Raw genomic sequence first — 23,790 nt, 5'->3', positions numbered from 1 at the left:
GTAATTACACATCTCCCAGCAGGACTATCTCTAAAATCATGGACTGCTGTAATAAACAGTGAAAACGGAAAGCTATGGTGAGATAACAGTTGCTGTGTTGTGATGTCACTCGTATTTCCATGTAAATCCACAACTCGGAGAGAAGGTTAGGAACAAATGATTGGCTATCTTAGCCTTTTCATCCTCTCAGGGCGCATCATCTTGGTGACAAACCACAATAACAACACTGAGCATGTGCCAGGCTATTGTATCACCTAACTTGATAATAAAAAAAAGTGCTGCTTTGAGTGTGAGGGATGTTGAGTAATAAAGCCAATATGCTATTAAAAATATATTTAATCTTCCTGAGAGGTTCAGAAAAAATCCAATTTAAGAATTAGTGTTACATGAATAATGCTAAATTCTAACACATGTTGGGTCTCACCTATGACTACTATTGTCATATTACCCATGTAAATATATTCTATAAGCAGACAAACCAACAAACTGAGATGAGAACCATTTCAGGCTGATTACATCAAGGCAAATAGATCAAATAAATGCTTTGTATTCTTTCTTGTTATTTTTCCCCCCCATTTTTTTTTATAAATAAAACCAGGTAAAAGCATAATTAGTGCTCCACAGGGCTATGTTGTATGGAGCTTCATACTTGGTCTTCCAACGGAAACAGGTTCAAGAGAAGATCCAGATGTATAAAATACTCAGCCTTTTTGGCCAAAGGTGTGACTGTGAAGAGCCTAAGATCATTTTTAAAAAAAACAAAAATATCGTGATAAGGCATCAAGGCTCTATTAATTAATGATATTTATCTTTTACTGAGATTTGACTAATTTTAGATGAGTTGTTGGAAGTGCTCTAATGCTGTGAAACACTGCATGGACCATATGGAGGTATCCATCGGGTGGCACAGCGGGGTTTTGATCCTCGTTTTTTCAGAGATTTTGTGCCTGTTGTAGCTTTCATTGCAAATGCTTTACATGAATACAGAAACAAAGGTTAACACCAAAGGTCAAGGCTCTGACCAACAAGGAAAAGTCATGGTTGCTTTTCCAGGTGAGCAAGAAAGTGATTTGTCGCAGTGAAACAAAACTTGAAGTCATAACAGCATTAGCTTTTAATTAAATTACATCTAATGTTTGAGGTCAATGCTTTTCCCACAATTTCCCTGTGAATAACTTGTTTATAGATAAATGCTGTGTGAACAAATAAACTGTGAAGAACTACTTCAGCGCTGCTTGTCGTATTATTCAGCACAGGTATACAGTCCTTTAAGTTTTACTGTCATTTTTCCAGATTTTCTTTGACTAGCAAGAATATAAATCAAACTAATCTGACATATACCAAAAACAGTTCACAATTAAATTAAAAAATAATTATAAAGTAAGCATTTATTGTATAGTAATATATTTTTCACAAGTGTAGCTATAAAAAAGTGTCCAGTAAATGGAGGTAATGTGGAATTTTACACCAATATAAAGTAAATATTCAGTCGAAGAAGCGAGTTTTATTGTCACTTTTCCAGATCTTCTTTTACTAGCAAAAATATAAATCAACATAATCCAACACATAAAAAAACAGTCCACAACTCAATTAAAAAATAATGATAAAGTAAGCATTTATTGTACAGTAATACATTTTTTATTAGTGTCGTTATAAAAAGTGTCCAGTAGATGGCGATAATGTGGAAATTTTACACCAATACGAGATAAAATATTCAGTCGAAGAAGCTAGCTTACTACGTCAAAATGTCCTACACGGCTTCGCTTAAGAGCTAACAATTTAGTTTTATTTTTTGGTTAACTTTAGCTTTCGTTTCGTTGGGTGATTTGGATTTTGTACTAGATGGGGACTAAGGACTTACCATGAAACTCCGGGTGCAGAATGAAAGGTGAGCTGAAGCTTTATCGGCACGGACTGATAGAAAACATATGTTGGTTTAGTTGCTAATGCTAAAGGCTAGCTATGTTTCGGAAACAGCTGTTTGTTATGTCTCTGTTTCTAAGCTACTTGAGTTTATTACTCAAAAATACGTGAGTAAAATGACAGTATTGATTACTGTTAAAGTGGATTGGATTTACGGAATGCTGTTTCGGTCAGTTATTAGTTTCTAGTTCATTTTAAGTGAAGAAAACAAAACTTAAGCTAATCAACAACAGTAATTGAGTTTAAATTGAATTGCAACACAAATATACAGTGTATGTCTCTTACATCTGAGCCTTTCAGATAAATTGAAAGTCGTTTAATTAAATGGTAACCTCCAAATAATGCAGTTTTCTTTAACTGATCTGCTACTGACTTGTGATTTATTTCACAGGAGTGATTTCAGAAGAGCAGTGAAACTGAGGGAGTCTCCTACTGTAATGCAGCCTAATTCAAGTGAGCGGGGTGTCCATGCAGGAAATGGTTTGTCCCTCACTCTGCAACCAGAGCTTCTCACCAGACCACCAGTTGTTGCTGCTGCTGCTGCTGCCACTGGTGCTGAAACCAGTGAGGTGCGGGTATCCATGACTGGAGGCTCTGGGGAATCAAGTGGAGGTGCATCATCCAGGAGGTCCAGGGTCAACTCCCACAGCCACTCCCACTCCCATTCACATTCACATGGACACACTGGAGCACGGCTCCACAGCAACTCAGACCTCGAGATTGATCCTCCAGATTCTGATGTGGATTCTGGAGAACCCAGCACCTCAATGTCTGAGCTTCGCTGTTTATTCCGCTGGCTTCAGAAAAGTCTTCCTTTTCTCATCATACTGTGTGCTAAGCTAGTCATCCAGCATGCTCTAGGTAAGGATGAGTTCAACTAACACCGTAACTGCAACTATAAACAAACTACAATAGGGTTGTGACGATATGCTTTTGTCCCAATTTGATTCCGATTTTTTTGGTGCCAATTCGATTTAAATTGCGATTTTCACAATTCTTTGATATTGCTGATTTTTGTAGATTAAAAACAAAATAAATCAATAAAACTTTCTCGTTGCTTGTCATTTTTCTTGATTTCAATGAGGGGAAAATAACACAGCAGCCAGATCATCATTTAAAAAGACAAGTTAAAAGATCAATAAAAATAATAAAAATGACAAAAAATTTATAATGGATTATTTTTATTTATTTGAAAAAATTAAAAAAAAAAAAAAAAAAAAATTTTTTGACAAAAAAAAATTCTTTTTTAAAATTGTGAAGCAAAAAAAATCCCGATTTTTGATTTTTCTATTTTATTTTCCCACCACTAAACCACAATTTCTAATCTCTCATCATTTTACCAGGTTTAGCGGTTGGTGTTGGCCTCCTGACAACTTTCTTATACGTGAATAAAAACATTCAAACTCAAGTCTTTCTTCAGGCAAGTCAAAGAACTTCACGGTATATTTATCATAAATATGGGTTTTAAATTTCCTAAAACTGGATTTCTACCTGTTTGCATCCTCAGGATCGTCACTCCAAGCTGCAGTGCGTATGGTTACTCCTCTTCCTGATCTCCTCCACCCTCCTGCTTTACTACACCTTTCTCACTGAGACACTTTACCATTGGTAAGACTCACTCACTTCTCGCTTTATTTTTTAATCTCAATACGCAAAGTTATTGATTCAGTGCTAATATTTATCTTTATATGCCCTTCTTTTGCCTTGTTGCATAAAGTGTTCACTGATGTTGTTTGACATGCTTTTGTTATTTTGCACCTGTTACACCACTTCAATATTTCTTGATTCTTAATAAAACATTTTCTTGACTTGTAAAATAGGGAAAAAAATAAAATGTCTAAATCATGAATCTAGTAAAGTGTGTAAAAGAGAATAATTTTTAACTAACCTGAATGCTTTCTGCACTCTAGCCTCATCTTCCTCAGTCCAACCATTGACCCGCTGGGTTTCTGGGAGATCCTCTGGGCAGTCGGAGTCACAAACTTCATAATAAAGTTCATCTTTATGGAAATTAAGTGCCTTATTGTGCTGCTGCCCTCCTCACTGGTGACTTACCGAACACAGGTGTGACAGGCTGACTTCTCTTTAGGACTGTTGGACAAGTCAAGAAATTTAACAGTAAGTGTCTTAATCATGTTTATGTCTTCAGGGGCAGTGGCTGATGTTGACTGAGGAGCTGGGTCAAGTTCACCAGGCTACAGCACCTGTTCCTCTGTGGTTCCGCTACCTGGTCACCTACGAGGAGACTGATGGCGCCCCTGGCCTCACACTAGGGGTCCTGCTGGCTTTGCTCTACCTCATATTAAAGGTACGATCCCACAAATATGCCACAGATTGCTGTGATGTATAAATGTTGAAAGCCTCCATCTACATTAATACTCTAAATTAAAAATGCTATTTAAATCTTTCACTTTCAGCTTTTAGGATTGTACAGCCAGTGGATGTCTTTAGTAAAAACTATGAAGATGTTTCTAGTGGGCGAGGTCTGTGGCTTACAACTTCATACTTAAACAGCAACTGTTCAGACTAAGCGGCTGTATTGGAGTGTTTGTGTTTACTTTTCCAGCATACAGGCACGGCTGCAACAAGGAGTCAGTGCAGTGAGGCTGGAGATGTGTGTCCCATCTGCCAGGGAGAGTACAGGGAGCCTCGAGCTCTGCTATGTCAGGTAAAACCGTCAGCGTGCACCGGGCTGTTTGGAGCTACGAGATAGCCAGATATGCTGGACATTAATCTTTTTTTTTATATTCTAAAGAGTTGACTTAATTGAAATTAGGTTTTCTTTGCACATCTTATTTTTCCCCAAACTCTTTCCAATTTAATTATAACAATTCAACCAAAGTCTTTGTTCTTGAATCAGTCTGACATGTTTTTACGTCTCTGCAGCACATTTTCTGTGACGAGTGCATCGCTCTTTGGTTTCACCGGGAGAAGAGCTGCCCTCTGTGTCGCACAGTCATCACAGAGAAGGTCTACAAATGGAGAGACGGTGCTACATCTCCTCACCTGCAGATTTATTGACTAACAATGCACAGACACTGAGCTTTTGAGTATGGTATTAGCATCTTCGTAGTATTTTTTTTTTTTCCAAACCCCACTGAGATAACGTCGTGCACACTGTTTCTTCACTAAGGGCTGGGCTCCCCTGTGGGCCAAAGTTTGACGTCTTCACTAGAACATCCCTACTTAGTTGAAATTTGTTTTGTCTTTTCTTTTTTTTTTTTTAATCGTTTTTTGTTATTTCCATTTGTGGTTATTTCTATTTGTGTTGTATTTACTTTTTTCAAGACAACAAACTTTCCTAAAGAGGCAGAAATATGAAGTGCACAGTTTCTTCTTGTAAATATGGCAACGGATGAGTTATATAGATGTATATGGAAAAAAGTATTTTAAACAAACCTTTCCTTTTTCACACATTTGATCAAATGCAACACACGAACCGTCTTTATCCAGTGTTTCTGATTTGTAATCGTAACAGTATAAACGTGAACAGCTTCATGTCTGCTCAAGTGTTTAAAAAAAAAAAAATCCACTCAAACCAGTTGCTCAGTGGGCAATTGGGTTTTTTGACACAGCAAAGGCTTTACAGAGGCTGAGTACACAGCAACGCATGAAAACAGGCTGAAACATTCAATCCTACATGTTGGAGTAGGTTTGCATTCTTCTTTCAGCTTTGTGTACATTTGTCATTGACTAACATAAATTATTTTTTATAGGGGTGAATTTATTCTTGTTAAAAAAAAACAAAAAAACTACCAAAGAGTGGGTCTATTTTATTAAGAATTATTTCACTCTTATTTTTAATTATAAACTATCTGAATAAAGATCTAAATTTAAATTTATCCTTGAGTTTTGACTTCTTATTTTGACTGAAAAGCTAAAAGAATACGTAAATGTTGAAAAATAAAATCAGTCCCCGAGGCTTAGAAAAACATCAGTGAATTGCATGTATTTATTTTGAATCCACTATGTACATGATTAATGCCATTGAAACACCTGCCCCTTCAAATGAGGACTGCAAACAGAAATTATGCCCAATGCCCACCAGAGAACAATAAACATCCCTTATTAAAAGATGTGTAAAGTAAACTTGATAAGATGGTCATTGTCAAACCTCTCTCTGGAAGGTGCAACTCAAGCGTATCCTCCTGTAGACCTAACTGAGTCACAGATATCACAATGAACTGGTAAAGCAAAGATATGTGCATCCTAGAGGCCTAAGAGGAACTCAGCCAATCTCAGAATAATCCATACACACTATAATTTACAGCTAATTGTACATACAGAACGTACACTGTAACCAAAGGCACAATGCCACTCTCATTAGTTTTTTTTTTCCTGCAATATGTTATTTTTAAGCACTGCACCCAAGAAAAGTTTGGAGCAAGAAATATCCACGTCTCTTAAATATCAAAACGTCTTCAGAATATCCCCTTTGAATGTGATAACATGGCACAAAATAAATACTGTAAGACATCTGAACCAAATGTAAATTAAAAGCTGCATCTGAGGTTGTGTGTTGTGTAGAAACAAACAAAAGAAAAAAAAAATCAAACTGTACATGGTCATTATGACGTAAGAAATCACACATTCTGCTGCCTTTGTAATACTACACAATAAATACATAGATTGCATAGTGTGCATAATGCAGCCAAGCACAATGGCACTTGAAATAAATACAAAAACAAACTTCACGGGGATTAAAGCGGAGTGACTGCTCTAAAATACAGTTTTACCAGAATGATAGAAGAATCAAGTTCAGCTGGACGCAGATGTGTTATTACAACCTCGCTTTCCTCTTCCACAAGCCCCAAACATGTCGGAAAAATATCTGCATCGTTATCTTGCAAAAACAAACATACAAGAAACAAAGTCAGCATGATTAAAAAAAAATAAAGTCACATTATGAAAACACTTGAAATCTTTGATAAATCTTGTGTTTTCTAATGTTTAGCAGGGAAAAAAAACTGTTTTGGCTAATCAAAACAGTACTTTTGGCCTTTTCAGTAAACTCCCAAGTATTTGGATTACAGTTTAAACAATCTGCATAAAACCCTGTGGTCAGTTTTTATATGACGCAACGGGGAGTTTTACATCACGGCAAAGCAAATCAAACAAACGTCTCAGCTCAGACAAGTTTCGGTCGATGGTCTACTAACATGGATTCGGGTTTATCCCATATGGTCACTAAGAGCCTTGTTGTTGGAACAAAAAGAATGTAGCCTGAATCGGTACAAGGCAGTGATACCAATCTGGCTCAGTATTTTGTGTCATCAAGCAGTCCTGGTGGTCAGAGTGACTGCAGGAGTGAAATAAGCACAGATTTAGGTGATGCATTTAAAAAAAAAAAAAAAAAAAAAAAAAGGCTTCTGGAGTGTTTACATTCAAAACAAAGGAACTGCTCAATGCTTTTAGACAAAAGTCCTAAAGCCAACAAGTGGTGGAAGTGATGCCCACTGTGACATTTCACTTATCTTTTTGTGGATGCTTCTCCTCAATCCTGCTCCACCTACTTCTTTCTAACCATGGTCCCATGACAAAGGCAACTAGATGATTTGTTTATTCTGAAAATGCTTTCTGGTAATTTCTTACTGAAATCATAACCTAAATTTTCTTATCTTGACAGGGAAATAATGCAAAAAGAACAGATGGATCTGCACACTAAAGAGCACCCGTAAATGATTTTATGTGCAGCAGATGCAATTAAATACGGGACTTCCTTCTGTTCTTTCTCCATGCCTGTCATTTGATCAGGCATCAAATCCAGCAGATTTTTGGATGAGTGTGTGTCCTTTCTGATCACTAGTTTCAACAAAAAAAAAAAAAAAAAAGGAAAAGGAGCACCAGACAATCGTATGATAATGCCAAATCGGTACATCAAAACCACCTCAGCCATTAGAAGAAAACCACATAACTGAATTTCCACTCACACTCACTGATCAGAAATCAGCTGAGGAAGCTAGGCTGAGTACAGAGGAACTGGGAGGCTAAGGCAGGGAGGGAGCTGCTGGAAGAGCTGGTGATCAGCGTTTACAGTGTCAGTCAAGTTTTCAGACAAAAAAAAATAATCGTAAAGTATCTAAAATAAAATAATAAAAAAAAGGAAGAGGAGGAGAAATTGAAAGACAGCTAAAGTTCATGTGCAAGCCAAGCGTCATAGGTTCATTCGCAGGTGTTCAGGCCGCTTGGAGTTCATGGGATAGGCCTGCTTTTTGTAGGGTCCTGCGCTGATGCCTGAAGGGTGTCTGATGGGAAGGGGAGCAGACACTTCAGAGGTGCCACTGCTGCTTGTGTCCATTTGCTCAACTGTTGATACATCCATAGGTTGGTCAAAAAAACTGCTAGAAGACGGCAGAGATGGGCTGCTGGTCAGCAAGGGCCCCCGGGGCCAGCAGTCCCCTCCTGCAAACTTCAATGGACTTTAGAAGAAGAAACAAGATACTTGTGTTATTCTCCTGAGTTACACACACAAGGTCACAAAAACGGTCATATGTTTCACATTGTGTGATTTTTTTTTTTTTATTTCAAAAAGAGCAAATTATTCTAAAACCATCATAACCAGCTGTCACAGCGCTGAAAAAGACAACAGATTCATGCAGGCTACTTATACAAAGCCAGCAAGTGAATCATCAGCGAGTGGGAGACTTGTTTTGGAAAATTTTGTTAATGATCAATATGATTCAACAGAGTTTTAGAGAAAAACAACATGCCGTTACCTCACAGGTGTTCTTGGGCTTCCAGGGAACTTCCGCGGTGAGCGGACCTTTGGCTCAAAAGAGAACTTCTCTTTAACGTTTTCAAGCACAGATGGAGCTACGTATGTAAAACCCTGGGAAAGAGGTGGGGGACGACAACAGTGAGATGCAAGTCCACCTCTTCAAAGGCAGTCTTCCAAAAACAACCCACAGCTGATGATGAGCAATGAAACACGGAGTAAACCATATCATGCAATGTGGTGTAACAGTGAGCGAAGCTTCCAGGAAGACTAGCAGGAGTAAAACACATGGGATGCATTAACGGATTCTCGTAAGACCAGATTGCTGGGGAAAAAAAAAAATAAAAGGGGGCATTTTGTCCAGTTTTGGCCTCAGTTTCACAGATCTATTTCCAGACTAAACACAAACAGTAAAGGGTGCAAGTATGTAGCACTAAAAATACCTAGCCCACTACAGTTCTGCAACATCACCTGCAAAGTTTAATGTTGTAGAACAACAGTCCAATGTTTACAAAATACTTCTGAAACAATCACCCTAAAAGTACATCTTTTGTATTTTGCATTAGCATCTCTTTTATTGGAATGACTCCAGGTTATCCACCTTATTTTTTTTAAAGTCCAAAACTTCTGTGGGTTTTGCCGTGATTCAGAGATTTTTTTCAGAGATTTTAAAACTCAAAATAAAGATTTCTCCAAATATTTTTTTATTTTTATGATGGCCTGAAGTTACATGCAGACACAATGTGCAGTGCTTTAGCAGTCTACACACTCATAATAAAGCTAATCCTCTCAATACAGATGATACTTTAGAGGTTGGAAGAGAGCAAAGCTGCGTACTGAGCCGTATGGCGCCAGAAACTCACCAGGAAGACTTGATTAGCACTTTCGCTGAGCGTGGAGTCATCAGGGCTGTCTACTGGAGTCTGGCTGGTGAACTTGGAGTCAAACTGGCTGGCATCATCAGCTGATTGCTGCCAAAATAAGAATATCTATTAACCCTACTACAAACTCCAAGAGAAGCAAGAACTTTTTTCTCGTTCTCGAGGCCCTAGGAAGAAAAATGATGTCATTTTGTTCTCATGGACGTGATTAAAGACCGCTCTTGACACATCGGGCTGTTGGGCTCTGAGAAGTATTGTGTGTTTGGTTGGACACTTAAAGTGGGCGTTATTAACACGGAAATGCAAAGTTGCTGCTTCCACATTTTTGCTGATGCAGCTAAAACAGATTGTTTAAAAAAAAAAAAAAAAAAACAGCTGATCAAGGTGGTAAGAAAGTACGAACAATTTTCACAAAACATGACATTTAAACATTCAGATGCAGCCGTGGACAAAAGTTTCTTGTTAGATATGAAATAACCGGGTTTATTGCACGGAAAAGCAGACAACGGCACCCGCAGTGATCTGTCCCCGCTGCAGATAAAGCTTCTTGTTGAGTATGAACGAACCAGACATAAAATTATTTTTATCCTTGTTCTTGTGGCCTTGAGAGCAAGAACAAAGTTCTCACTTATCGTGGAGGATGTAACAAGCTTTAATCACAATGGAGGAGCAGAAAGGGTCTCAGATGGTGACCATTCTGTGAAAGGACAACTGATGGCTACGGGTGAATGAAAGAATGAAGATAATGAAGATAAAAATACGATCTTTTGTTTTATTTTTTTTGTTGTTGCCATTTATTTTAAATCATTTGTCTGAATAATATTTGCACATTTGCAGTTTCAGGGCACAAAACAACAAGTTCAATGTCGTCAGTGTGGTTCTATATTCAAACATCATTGCAACGATGTTGTATTTTTCATTCATCCTTCCAAATCTCTTCTGATACCTTTCTTTGACTGCATGCCAAATACAGTAGAGGAAAAGACTATTCAACCTTAACTTCAACCCAAAGCTCTGACATGTCACAGGAAGTTACCAGACAGAAATCAAACTCACCAGAAATGGTTTAAATGGAGGCTCTACTTTGCGAGCAAGGAGGTCATCCCAGTTTATATGTCGGAAGAATGGGTGGGCCTGGAAGACACCACAATTCTAATGTTTTTATTTTAGAAATGTACAAGCATCAGCAAGTTCTCAGTTATTTCCTGCCTGGATTAAAAGCATTACATCCCAAACCAGAATGTTAGAAGTGAACATGTGAATCCCAGTGCTTCTGTTTACCTGGACCTCAGCAGAATCTCCTGGTCCAGCCCCGAGTCTTGTTGAGGCACTTCGTTTCAGCAGCTGCAAGAAAGAAAAAAAAAAGTATTACCGGATGTTACTGTAAATACAAGTGACTCATGGGAAACTAGGGAGTCTTCAAATTACTCACCTTTTTTAGGAGGTCCCTGGCTTCTTGTGTGAGGTAAGGTGGAAGGCTGAGTTTGCATTTCAAGATTTTGTCAATTGTTTTCTTTCTGTTTTCACCTGTGAATGGAGGCTGAGAGAGTAGCAGATGTCAAATGAATGCTCAGCTACATGTAATGCTTCATTCAATGTCTAGCAATGTGATAGATAGCTTTAACTTACTGCTCCTGTCAGCATGTCGTACATGAGCGCTCCCAGACTCCACCAGTCCACGGCTCGATTGTGTCCACTCCTCATGAGGATCTCTGGAGCCCTGAGGAAGGAGAAAGGAGGACATGGTGATACAACAGACACACTATGCAAGAAGTAGGAAGTTTTGCTTGTACCATACATGTATTCAATGGTGCCACAGAAGGTGTGGGTGACTGTTCCGTCATGGATGGATTCTTTGCACAGACCAAAGTCTGTCAGCTTCACATGTCCTGGAAAGTAGGTGCATTTTACATTAAAGGAAATTAGCCACCAAGCAACAAATCATTATTAGGTTTAGAAAAAAAAGAGCGCAATAGGCCACATTTATTAGCTGTGAGCATTTCACATGTGACCTGTTAATCTGCCTTAGTAACATTACCAGTGTTGCTGAGCATGATGTTCTCAGGCTTCAAGTCTCTATAGATGATGCCCTTCTGGTGCAGATGACCCAGTGCCATGGAAATCTCAGCCAGGTAGAAACTTTTGACAATAACAGACGACAAATATTAAAGTCAAATACCTCTATACAGTTTCTTTCCCTTTATCTAAACCCCTTATTCATTCAAAAACTTAAAATAATGTATTGTAACTATTTTTATCTACATGCTGTATTTACAAACGGAGACACAAGCACTACAGTGCCTGTTCCATTTAATCCTCACATTGCCACACCATGCATGTTGCAGACAAAAGCCCTGCCAGTGTGCTGAGAAGTATTCCCTGTCAGTATTTAATTTAAAAAAAACAAAAAAAAAAACAGACTCAGATATTTATAAATGTTTTGAAGCAAACAAAACTCTCCATTTTATCTGCTGTTCTGTCACAAACAAACTCTCTATTTACGCTGTATTAGCATGCTACTTGTCATTCTACAATTTATGAATTGACATAGTTTCCTACCGCAGGCAGAAAAGAGACATTTGGTCTAAAACAAATCAGCCTGCCATAACTCAAGTCAACAGTCGCACAGCAGAGAGGTCAGTCTAAGACGACATCTGTCTGACACAGCTGTATAATGAATATCACATGCTTGTGGAAGTGTTACTGTTAGAAGTCAATTTCCAGACATGTTTAGGACTGATTAAAGTAAAATTGTAAGTAGGGCTAGTTTCAGAGGGTTTGGAGATGATCTGCACTGCTGTGTGTGAGTGATCCTCTGTCACCTGAAGGGAAGACAGCAGCTTCTTTAGGATCTTCTTCACATGATTACCTCTGCCAAGGAGGTTATGTTTTTACCATTTATCTGTTTGTTTGTGTTCAAGATAGCTCAAAACATTATGGATGGATTTTCATGACATTTTCATGAGTTGTTGGAAATGTGAAAAGGAAGGACTGATTTAATTTTGCCAGTGATCCAGTTCACTGTTTGGTTCCAGGACCTTTTTTAAAGGATTCTTTAACATTGTGATTGGCAGAGGTTTGCGCTCTCCAAGTGCTTTTCTAGTTAATATTACCATCTAGTTTTCTAGTTAATATTACCATCCCCAACATTTAGTGTCTGCCTGATTTGTTCCCACAACATCCTTTGTGCACATAGGCAGGAAATGTATGGATGTCACTCTTTGTTCTGACCATTTGTGTCTAAAATGTCAGTCATAACTAGCTGAAAAACTAGCTTAATATGCTGATCTTTCATTCTCTTGGCTACCTGGGTGACAGCTTCTGACCTTGTATAGTACGTTGCCCTGATAAAAACCACTACAATGACACATTGTAATAAAAAGTTATATTTTCAGCTTAAAACTTTTGGAGCAGCTGCAGAAAAAAATGTCCTGTTGGCAGCCACACACTTTACTCATTGGGAACAATTACATAAAAGCTCTGGCACTCAGGAAAAAGTGCTGTGTGGACACAAACCCTCATGACTTGAATTTCCTGTTTGAGAATTTCCTTGCAGAACATATCCATTTGTGTGTTAACATTTTGTTAACAAAGAGACAGCCACTTCACTGTATTTGGAATAAATACAGCCACGTCGTAAGTGATAAAAACAGTAAAATGGACTAAAAAAAAAAGTACTTAAGTCTGGTTACATTGGGGAGTATGGAAATCTCTAATGCTAATGACATGAAACTATATTAAAACTTTATAAATGTGTCATAAGTGTGAGCAAAAAAATTGATGAAAAATCTTTTTTTTTTTTTTTTTTTTTTTTTTTTTAAATGTGACTATAATCATTTAAAAAAAAATCTCTTTTTCTTTTAATGCAGAGCTACAAACATTGGCCATAATTCAGAATAAACACAAAGTCTAATTTCATGTCATGCGGGCGGGATCTACCAGTAAAATAACTCACCAGGCTGTGTCTTCCATGAAGATACCCTCTCTTTCCAGCTGCATAAACAACTCCCCACCTGCAAGCATAACATATGAAAAATCACTCAAATGTACGAAAAATAAACATACCTCCTATGTTTCAGGACCAAACCACAAAAAGAAAGATAATTTGTGAAAACACACGTGTGTATTTTATGTACAATCACTAAGCTCACCACTAAGATATTCCAGAATGAGGTACAACTTCCCCCCAGTCTGAAAGGCATAGATCAGGTCCACAATGAAAGGATGCTTCACCTCCTCCAAAATACTCCTCTCAGCTTTGGTGTGTGCTGTGTCCTTTGCATTACGCACAATCATGGCCTGGCAAGGGGACAGAAAGCCATAGTGCCGGTGTTTATATATGCACACAATAAAGTGAACGCCATTACCTTGTGTGTAAAGCTTCAGCATCAGATGCAGAGACAGAGCAGGAATCAGGTTGTCAGGATGATGAGTACAGCAGTTCAATGAACAAAAACTTTAAGCTTCTGGGAACATGTGTAGGCCTTCTGAGCAATGACAGATGACTGCATTTGTTAACATGTTCACTTCCTCTCTGTGTAAGCAGCAGAGAGAAGGTTAAGCTGAACAGAAGGATCTGCTCAGAAGAGCCCAATGCTTTTCCTTTCAGCTGCATAGCTGAATAAACCAGTGTGTTACCAGAAAAGGCTCACAGTAACATCCAGATGCTTTGTGTAAAGCTGGTAAGTCAAATGAATATTCACAGAGCAACTTTTTGAAATTTTTGCTAACTCAAGACATGACTTCTGTAACGTTACACTACAGGATTTGTACACTAGGTGGGGACACCTTTGATGGCTGACAGACAAAAAAATTAGATTAACTCACCTTCTTTAAAACCTTCATAGCAAATATCTTTCCAGAGTTTGCACCAGAGACCTTCCGAACCTGAAAAACCTGTAAAGGTTCACATCGTAGAAAACAGAAGGTTTACCATGATGAGTCTGAGACATACAGCCATACTGGCTGAAATATGATCAACGCAACTAGTGATGACACGTCCAACAGATGTACCAGACATTTCAGTATATTTCCAAATCTATATCACATCTTCAGCTACAGTATATATACCTTAAACCAGTGGTTCCAAAAGTGGGGAGCGGGCAGGGCAGCACAGCAAGGCTAAATAAAACTTGGGAATTTTGGCACTGGACTAATTTATGAAAGTAAACCAATGGGAAATGATGACAAATCAACAAAACAGAGTTTGAGTACTTAATAAAGAGAATAAAATATGATGGGGGATATCTGCCCTTGGACCTGACCAGGTGATGGCCAAGTAACAGTAATAATCAATTGTGACCAATGAAGAGACACCACAGTTTGTTGCTTGTATCAAAATATTATCATCCTACATTATAAATAATGAAGACAAACAAGTTCCAACACCACTTGGGGACTTTTAATCCTAAACACACAAAAAAAGGCTGCCGGTTACTAGAAATAAAACACCTATAACATATAGCAGAGTTGTTTTATGAAAGCAAAAACCATCTCAGAAAGGCCGGCTCACCTGAAGTAGTTTACAGAGTTTCCTGGTTTAAAAGACTTCATGCCACAGCATAAAAATGAATAATAATTCTGATACGACACAATTTCAACGCTAGTTAACTAATAACTATTGTTAACTAGTGACTCTTCCATGACGCATTTCTTCATATGTTTCTTTGATTCATGTGATTAGGGTCTTGACATTGTTGTTGTCTATAAAAAGGCAGAAAAAGTTTGGGAACTATTGCCTTAACCAATGAGAGCTGTGCCAAAAACTCTGTATATGTGCATCAACAGATAATAAGTTAACGAAACAGACTTAATATAGACATGTCATAACATTTCCACACCTTAATGTTGCTTTCTTTCAGACTGACGATTTTAACTAAACAGCCTCAAGCAGCAATTTCACAGCAGCAACAACCGTGTTTTAGTTTTTGGAGGTTTTAGGATAGATGCCAACCATTCACAGTCTCTAAACCAATCTAATTAAGACATTTTAAAACAGCAAAGGTCAAATTTTGGTCAATTTTGTGATTCTAATGTCAGACTTTTTAATCTTTTTTTTTTTCCAAATCATGCAAATATATATTTTGCATTCAAAAAGGAACTAGTAAAATAAATGCTTTCCTTCTATAAACACAACTGTGATGCTGTAAATTGAGTCTAATGAAACTTGGGACTACTTTAATTTTCTAAACAGAAATGTTTGCAATTTCTCTGTCCAGACTCTCAGTTTTAAAACAGGCTAACTAAATGCTTTCAAAACTTGAACAATACGATGAGATATCAAAACAAAAAAAAATCCAACTTCTCTGTTATGTTCAGAAATCCCAAAGTTAAAGAAAGGGACTTCTTAGTCATAAAACCACTCCAAGATAAACATATTGCATAATTTTTCCAAAATACCTCCGACATGCAATGTTTTTGTAAAGTTAAGAGATAAATCACAAAAAATAGTTTGTTTTACAACTAAAAAAAGTCAAGATACACAAATAAAAACAACAACAGACTGCATTAACCTTGTACACACTACTGAAATCCTGACTGATTTTAAGATAAGATACCAAACAGTTGTGCTTTGTCCAGGTAAAGGAATATTTGGTTTTACATTTATCTGGCAATCTAAGGTAAGACTTTTTGTCCCAACAACAAACAAAAATTACATCTGAAAGATGATAAATTATTGCTCAATTTCCCAAAACGACAAACTTCCAGTCCCTTAATAAAGAAATTTCAAGACCTATGCAACATCCTCTTCCACAAACGGGTAGTGTGGGTGGCTTAATAGCATGTCTGAAGACAAAAATAGTACATGACAAGGTGGGTTTTTCCCTTAGTTTTGGGAAATAATTATAATTTCCGTACATCTTAACAAAGCAAAATCTAAGTTTTTAATTACCACCTAATTTAACAGATGTCTTTTTAAAACAGGCCTTTTGTCAGAGGGGTAAACAACCAACAATCAAAGTCTGAAAAAGTAAATCTGAAGTAACAACATAAAAAAAGGGAGAACACAAGGGGCAGACAGGTATTGGTGGAAGATTTTTTAGATCAACTGAGAGGCCTCACCTTTCCATAGCCACCTTTCCCCAAAACTTTTAACAGCTCAAAACATTCAGGTCTGATCTGCTCTGTTCCCTTGTTCACGCTGTTCTCTGAAATCTCAAACTTCTCACAGTTGTCCATGTTACTGAAAAAAGAAGGTGGGGAAAAAAGGTAGAGAAAATACAGCATTCAAAACAATGACTCACCATTATGCTGACAACATCCAGGTCATTCAGCACTATTGTAATAAAACTGAAATGTCACGAGAAGTTGAGCCTTAAAGTTTAAACAGAGCAGTGGTGAGGATAAAACAGCAGATTTATTCTGGGGAATATACAGCTGACTCTGAGAAATGTGTGTCAGCTCCTAGAGTTTCATATCCCGCTTTCAAGCAAAAATCTACTAAAAGGATATTGTCGTTTGCTTTGCAACTAAATACGTCTTGAAATTTAGTCTTTTGATTGGTAAAAGTTAAGCACTACAGGGTGGCCTGTTGGTGGCACCAATCATCCTCTTTTTAAGGCATCATTTAACCACTGCAGAGCTTCGTAGGTCAGTCAGTTCATCTAAATTGGCCTAAATGAGTGTGAGTGATTGTTTCTGTGTCAGCCTAATATCTGCTTGGAAAAGCTCCAGAGCTTCTCCACCCTCTACAGGAAAAAGTGCATTTAGCCATTAGATGGATCTTACAACAGATTTAGATAAGATTCTAATCAGCTCATCATAAAGGGCACTGGGTTTTATGGAATTAATTATTAAAATTAAAACATGTGGCTAAGTGTTACCAGATTTCAACTTGGGTGTTGGCTGGTACAAATGTTCACAATCTTAGCTACTTGATCTGTTGGTTGACGATGCTCCAAAATTATTATGATATGGATTAAATCAGTGCAACGTTTATCAAATCAGTGCTGGTAAATGTGCATATCTTCAATACAAGCTGCTGTCCGTCAAATAAATGAATAAATTACTAAATAAATAAATAGGGACTGATAGACATACAGTGGACATCAGTGATACAGTAAATCACAGTTCTGCAAATACTCACAATTCAAAGTTACTGCATTGGTCCATATATTCACCGAGCTGACCCTAAAAACAGGACACAACGTGGAAGCACACGTTAATAACCAAACATTATTTTTATTTACCACGGAACCTAATTTATTTAAAATGTTATATAGACTTTTTTTTAACGTTTTAAGTTTGTGTTCGTCAGTTTTGTAGCCAAATATTCTGACTAACCTAGTTATGTGTTAGATCTTAAGACTTGTTGGGTAATTAAATAGACGGTCTGGTTTTTAGTAGCGTTATACAACTTGGCAAACTTGACAGAAAGCATGACAAAAGCCATATATAAATCATGAACTTCTAACCTCTCGTTAACTTTACACACGAAAATGTTGCTAACAAGGATTTTAGCCTCAGTCTAGCTAGCATTGGTTGGGCTTCAGTATGTTATTTTACTCTACAGTGAATATTTTTTTTATTGTAACACTCATATTGTCCATGAAGACGTTAAAGGAACCATCAAACTGGGGTGTTTCGAATAACTAACACCTTATTATACAGCAATAAACGCCCGGCTGACATGCCGATGCAGAGCAATGTAATACGTATACTTCTATTGTCGGACAAGGAGTTACACACACACACAAACTGGTAATTTAATTTCTGCTTGTGTATCTTAGGGAAACCTTAACTGTGGTAAAGGGTGAGAGTAATTTTTTAAAAACGCAATAAAAGTGTGCTCTGTCAAGGGGCGGTTATTATTGTACGGGACGAAAGCAGAATCCGCGGGAAAGGGGTGGGCGATGCGCTGTCCGATAAAGGACGCCGGGCCATTCACGTTGACGCAGGCCTCGGTGCTGCTAGGTGCTAACTAGCTTGCTATCAGCATTAGCCTGCCTGTAAATGTAAACTCACCCCATCCTCAAGTTCGTCGTCGGAGACATTATCTTCCGGTTGATCCAAATCGATGTCGAAAACCCCGGCCATGTCCACGACACTTCACTTGGCGTTTAATGGCGAAACACAGACCCGGTTCCCCGCCTCATGTGAGAGCCATTGCCGTTACAACCGGCTACGGCGGAAAGCATTAAAGCTAGCCCGCTAACCAAAACAACAGAGGCGGAATAAAAGCCTCTAGTGTCGGCTACCGGCAGTACTCATCTGCTCGGCTGGGATCCAGTTTTATTTGGAAACATTACGTTACTTATGATGACAGTAAAGCTGAAATCAGCACCCTCTTTATATATATATATATATATATATATATATATATATATATATATATATATATATATATATATATATATATATATATATATATATACACACACTCAAAAATAGAGGTACCAGCTTGTACCTAAAAAGGTACAAATGCTTGTCGCTGGGGGTGTACTCTTTTGAGAGACATTTCTGTACCCTTCGGTTCTGGTCTATTTTTGTACCTTATCAAGTTCAACCTCACCTTATCAAGTTATGTTTTTTATGTTTTCACAGCATCAGGCCTGGTCCATTCCACTTAGCAATATTATCTTATCTTTAATCTAGAAATAATCTTCAAAAACTCAAAATACTGACCAGCCATACACTTAGTTTGCAGCATCTGACCTTCATTGTCTGGTGCAGTAAATGACTGTTAAGTAGTACTACTGTCATCACTCAACTCTGCTCTAGTTTGTAACATTACAGCCATTAACATTACATTTTTCAATGCTGCAGGTACCCTTATGGTCGAAATGGTACAAATTTGTACTTTATGTCACTTTAAAACTCTTTTTCGTACCTTGAAGGTGTGCTTCTGGTCTCTTAATGACCAGTATTGTACTTTTGAGAGAACATTTCTTTAAAATGTACCTATAGGTACAGAAATGTCCTCATCTTGTACCTCTATTTTTGAGAGTGTATATATATATATATGTGTGTGTGTGTGTGTGTGTGTGTATATATATATATACATGCATACATTTAAATATATAAATACATACACATATGTATATTATTGATTTCAGAGTTATACAACTTTATATCTTATTTATTTATTATAACTATCTATGAATATTCTTTTTTATGTTTAATACATATGCAAACACAGATGGGAAACATGGAAAAGTTGAACAAAGGCGTGTTTAATACTAGAAAACCGGTTTTTCTTTCTTTAATAAGTCAATGTATCTGCTGAAAGGAAAAAAAAATGAAAGAAAAAAAAACAATTGGGGTTAAGTCTTTGACTATAATGGGTTCCATCCTGCCATGCTCACTTTTTTTCTTGTAACTCAGTGTGTAACCATATATTTTCCAACCAGTAGATGGCAGCAAAAAGGGGGTAGTCTTTTCTCGATATGAAATGCATTTTTCACCCATCCTAAACTGTGTCAGTACCAATAGACTCTAACAAAGCCTTTTAAGTTAACTGAAGATTCTCACAGATGTTGATTACATGGAAAAGTCTGAAAAATTAAAGCTCTTTGCTCCATGTTGTAACATACAGATTTTTTCTTTTTAAATGACATGTAAACTAAACATACAAAAGATGTCACCATACACAACAAGTTAGTCTGAGAAATCTTCACTTGTACATTCCCTCTTAAGTTGCTCAGATACTCAGTGATGTAGCTGGCAGGAGTTTTCCTACCTTCCACTGATGCTTGATGCTATTTCCTTCTGGGTCTTTCATGGTTGTAGACGTGCCTGAGATGAGTTTTAATCATCACGCATTAACATAATGATTTTAGCTTTTGAAGTTTATAATGATTCATATGATTTTCTTTAATGGGTGAAATAAATATTCAGCATGATTTAAACTCATTTTTACAGCAGTACTCTTGACATGAAGCTTTCATTTCCATCCCAGGGAATCTGAGCTGAATCTCAACTACAGCTCTTTTATATTGTAACTGCTTTAATCAGTAACAGTTTAGAGAGCACCTCTATCCTGCTTTGAATAACCATTTGGTGGAAGAACTGGGATTCTTTATCTACAAAAACATGTCATTTTAAAGTTAAATGAACCAGTTAAAAGCACATTTATTCTTTCTTTGCCACTGAATATCTTCCATCTAAATGTTTGCTGAATACAGATGTCCATTCTGTCTGTATATACAGTTAAGCTGGCAAAAAAATTCTCTTATTTTTTAGATTAAAGGAGTGTGATTGGCTTCCCAACATGAGACGACAAGAACTGAGGTGAGTTCAGATGAATTACAGAAATCCGTTCTGTGTTATCTTTCGCATGTTGAAACAATCAAATAAACAAGAACCAAAACACATTTTTGATAAGACAGACTACACACTCCAGCCAAACAGATGATTTGCCCTTTTTTGCACAATCATAAAATAATTACAGCATTTCCTCAGTGCAATGGAAGAAACAATTTCTCAGCTGGGGCTTTGATTCAGCCCAGTCCCTGGTATTAACAGGGTTTTGCTGCAGAGGCTGTTAAGTGCATATTATTTCAATCTAATCTCAAAGAATCCTTATCTGCTGTTTCCTTCTGCACAACTGGCATGAAAGCAGTCTGCAGAGTCTTCCAGCTGCAGAGAAAGATGAGGCTTTTGTTTACAAAGAAATCTTGGACAAACTAAACTAAGTTTGACCTTTAGCATATTAAAAAGAAGACATAAATACGGCAGAAATCCCCACAGGTTCACTTAGAAAGTCTGCATTCACCACAGCTTCTTCTATTGCGGATGAGACAGAGGAAAGCCCCCCATGTGGGGTATGATAACGTTCTGCACTGCCTCAGTTCCACCTGATAGTTTGTTTTACATCATTCGCCCAATGATCAAAACCAGCTTCCCCTGGGTAACAAAATCTGTTTTCTGTGTGTGTTCTCTGTTTTGTTTAGTTTTGTTTATGTTTACAAAAGAACAGAGTAGACACTGGTAGAAAGTTGCAATGCTTTATTGTGGGTCCTGTGTGATGACTTGAGGTTAGCATTGTGTTCATGCAAAATCACTTTGCATAGCAACAGACTGCATTTTGTCCTTTTGTTTGGATTCTGTCAATATAGAAGGCCGTTAATTTAAGGCTGAGGGTCACAGCTGTCAGCGTCTTCATTTTTCTTTTCTTTAAATTCACATGCCAGATGTTCACGAACTGAAGGGGTTTTATGAGAACAATAAAGGAGCATGAACTTGTTTATGATATTTCCGCGCCGGTACTAGAAGGTGCAAGTGATGATGATGATGTACAGGTGAGCAAAGGCTGCAGTGAGCTTTAAAAACCACATGTGCTAAACTAATCCCTGTTACCCTTGAAGATTACATAATACGTTATGCTGTATGTGTCAGGCCAGACATGCTGGGAAGATGAAGGTTGAATACGCAGTGGTGGATAAATTGTGCAATCATTATTAAACTAATTTGCACTCAGAAACCTTTGTAGAACTTTCTAATTAATAGTAAAAAATAATTAAAGTGACAAAATATGGCAAAATGTTTTCAATGTTTTCATGTGATAATTGTTCATAACTCTTAAATATTTTTACATAAGCAATAAAAACTAAACCCTGACACATTCTTTGTATGTGCCAACAGATTTGCTTTAATATTTAAACATATTTCAGCCAGATAAGAAGAAAATAAAAACATAAGTTGAATGAAAATGGACAAAAATAGCCATAAAATGCCCTTCACTTGCTCATTTCCTTTGATTACTTTTTATATTTTCTGTGAGAAGCCAGAGAGCAAAATTCAGACTTTTTCAGACTTGGATTTAACCCCGTCAAAATCATGGGATAAAGTTCAACAAGATTTGTTGACATTTTATACTGAAATGTTGTTTATGATTCTGTATTATAACAGATATAATGTCTCTCTCTGTTGAAATAGTTTCTAAAAAGAAGTGAAGAAAAACTAAAGAAACAACAAACATTTCTTATTCCTTACATTTATGAGTGTGCAGAAGAGCACAAGTGAGGTCAGAGATTAAATGTTTATATTTCCGAAGACATTCACTTTCCCCACAAGATACTGCAGAGAACATGGAAACCCCCCTTTTGGGTTCCCCTTTTTGGTTTTGAAGGAATGTTTTACTGGCTGGAGAGGCAAAGGCATAGGTATGGCGATAATAATAGATGCTGCTCAACTATAACATAAAAAAGCTATAACATAAAAAGAGGGGGTATAAAGCATCAGCAGTGTCAGGTGAGGTTGTTAAAGCAGTAAAAGTCCTTTGGCGGAGTAGCCTTGCAGAAAAGCCATTCCAGATGAGCTGGGAGCACAGCATGTTTGTTGTGTAGTCTGGCATAAATGTGCCTGGTTTTGTTTGCTCTTTGTGGTTGTTTGCAGCATGTTAATGGGCACAACCGCACCACATGAGATCAACAGGCCTCACGGATCGTACGTGGACAAGAAGATTAAAATTAGCAGTGCCATAAAGGGTAGGAGCTCAAATTTGTAAAAGTAATGTCATATGGCTGTAACAAAATGAATCTTACAGCACAATGAGCTTCTTCTCAATTTGTTTAAGAAGGACTGACATGCAGGGCTGCATCAGTTAGGTGAAGCAGAGCACTTCCTGTTTGTTTCCACCATCACCTCACTCTCTGAGCAATGATTGGTTCGCCTCCTCGGCCTTTAGCGCCACAGTTATCAGTACTTTTAAACCATGGCAACATACTTGCAAAGCTTACAAAACTTTAAAAGGCAGATGAATTCAGATCAGCTGTTCACATCAGGAGAAGGAGAAGTCAAATCCATCTAGCCTAAACTAACATTAACCAGCATGTAAAACTAAATACTTGGATATCATGCAAGGCAACCTCATGGTGACAACACCCTCAGAAGTTATGTGTCATACCCACAAGAAAGATCGCAGCTTGTCGTTTTCACATTTTAATATGCAAACAGCTGTAACCTAAGATGCAGGAATGCTAAATTACTAGCTTTGAGTTTCCTTTCCACTTCACTGTATCTGCTAAACTAAGGTAAATGCTAATGCTGCTCTGACAGTAATGGCAGCATTTGGCACAAGTAGGTGGCAAAATAAATGTTAGAACAAAGGAAACTGAATCATTTCTCTACACTGTTCAGGACACAGCTGCTGGGTAAAGGGACCACAATGAACTCCAAATGATTTACTGTGGGCTGGACTCCTGGCACCCATGATCATGGGACCTTTATCAAATCAAATCAAATTTATTCAGTATATTTTAAAACAACAGAGGCTGACTTGAGTGTTGAACAATTTTCAGAAGTAAAGGATAAACAACAATCATTTGTTTA

At 37.4% G+C, this 23,790-nt stretch overlaps 2 protein-coding genes across 2 annotated transcripts; one reads left to right on the top strand and one right to left on the bottom strand.

Annotated features, from left to right (window-relative positions):
• Nucleotides 1-1,750: 1,750 nt before the first annotated feature.
• On the top strand, nucleotides 1,751-5,684 carry rnft1 (ring finger protein, transmembrane 1). The gene is made up of 9 exons (XM_079248219.1): nucleotides 1,751-1,888; nucleotides 2,315-2,784; nucleotides 3,267-3,343; nucleotides 3,431-3,531; nucleotides 3,834-3,987; nucleotides 4,073-4,231; nucleotides 4,341-4,406; nucleotides 4,490-4,591; nucleotides 4,810-5,684. The coding sequence occupies exons 1-9, from the start codon at nucleotides 1,863-1,865 to the stop codon at nucleotides 4,942-4,944; spliced, it is 1,290 nt and encodes a 429-aa protein (XP_079104345.1). The 5' UTR covers nucleotides 1,751-1,862; the 3' UTR covers nucleotides 4,945-5,684.
• A 1,744-nt stretch (nucleotides 5,685-7,428) lies between these two features.
• rps6kb1a (ribosomal protein S6 kinase b, polypeptide 1a) lies at nucleotides 7,429-18,588 on the bottom strand. Its single transcript, XM_079247898.1, has 15 exons — nucleotides 18,484-18,588; nucleotides 17,606-17,649; nucleotides 16,582-16,702; nucleotides 14,347-14,415; nucleotides 13,671-13,818; nucleotides 13,475-13,532; nucleotides 11,558-11,658; nucleotides 11,318-11,408; nucleotides 11,149-11,239; nucleotides 10,952-11,059; nucleotides 10,801-10,863; nucleotides 10,576-10,653; nucleotides 9,502-9,609; nucleotides 8,640-8,752; nucleotides 7,429-8,342 (listed from the first exon to the last, which is right to left on the bottom strand). The coding sequence occupies exons 1-15, from the start codon at nucleotides 18,553-18,555 to the stop codon at nucleotides 8,078-8,080; spliced, it is 1,530 nt and encodes a 509-aa protein (XP_079104024.1). The 5' UTR covers nucleotides 18,556-18,588; the 3' UTR covers nucleotides 7,429-8,077.
• Nucleotides 18,589-23,790: the final 5,202 nt, after the last annotated feature.

This window comes from Telmatherina bonti (genome assembly GCF_933228915.1).
Source record: "Telmatherina bonti genome assembly, chromosome: 10".
Lineage (NCBI taxonomy): Eukaryota > Metazoa > Chordata > Actinopteri > Atheriniformes > Telmatherinidae > Telmatherina > Telmatherina bonti.
The sequence above is the reverse complement of the archived record's forward strand: the minus strand, read 5'-3'. Positions and strand labels throughout refer to the sequence as shown.

Coding starts and splice junctions, on each gene's coding strand:
- rps6kb1a (XM_079247898.1), bottom strand. CDS start 18,555: ATGGCCGGGGTTTTCGACATCGATTTGGATCAACCGGAAGATAATGTC. Junction 13,533..13,670: donor CATTCTGGAATATCTTAGTG/GTGAGCTTAGTG, acceptor TTATGCTTGCAG/GTGGGGAGTTGTTTATGCAG. Junction 11,240..11,317: donor TGTGGCACCATTGAATACAT/GTATGGTACAAG, acceptor CTCCTTCCTCAG/GGCTCCAGAGATCCTCATGA.
- rnft1 (XM_079248219.1), top strand. CDS start 1,863: ATGAAACTCCGGGTGCAGAATGAAAG. Junction 2,785..3,266: donor AGTCATCCAGCATGCTCTAG/GTAAGGATGAGT, acceptor TCATTTTACCAG/GTTTAGCGGTTGGTGTTGGC. Junction 4,592..4,809: donor CTCGAGCTCTGCTATGTCAG/GTAAAACCGTCA, acceptor ACGTCTCTGCAG/CACATTTTCTGTGACGAGTG.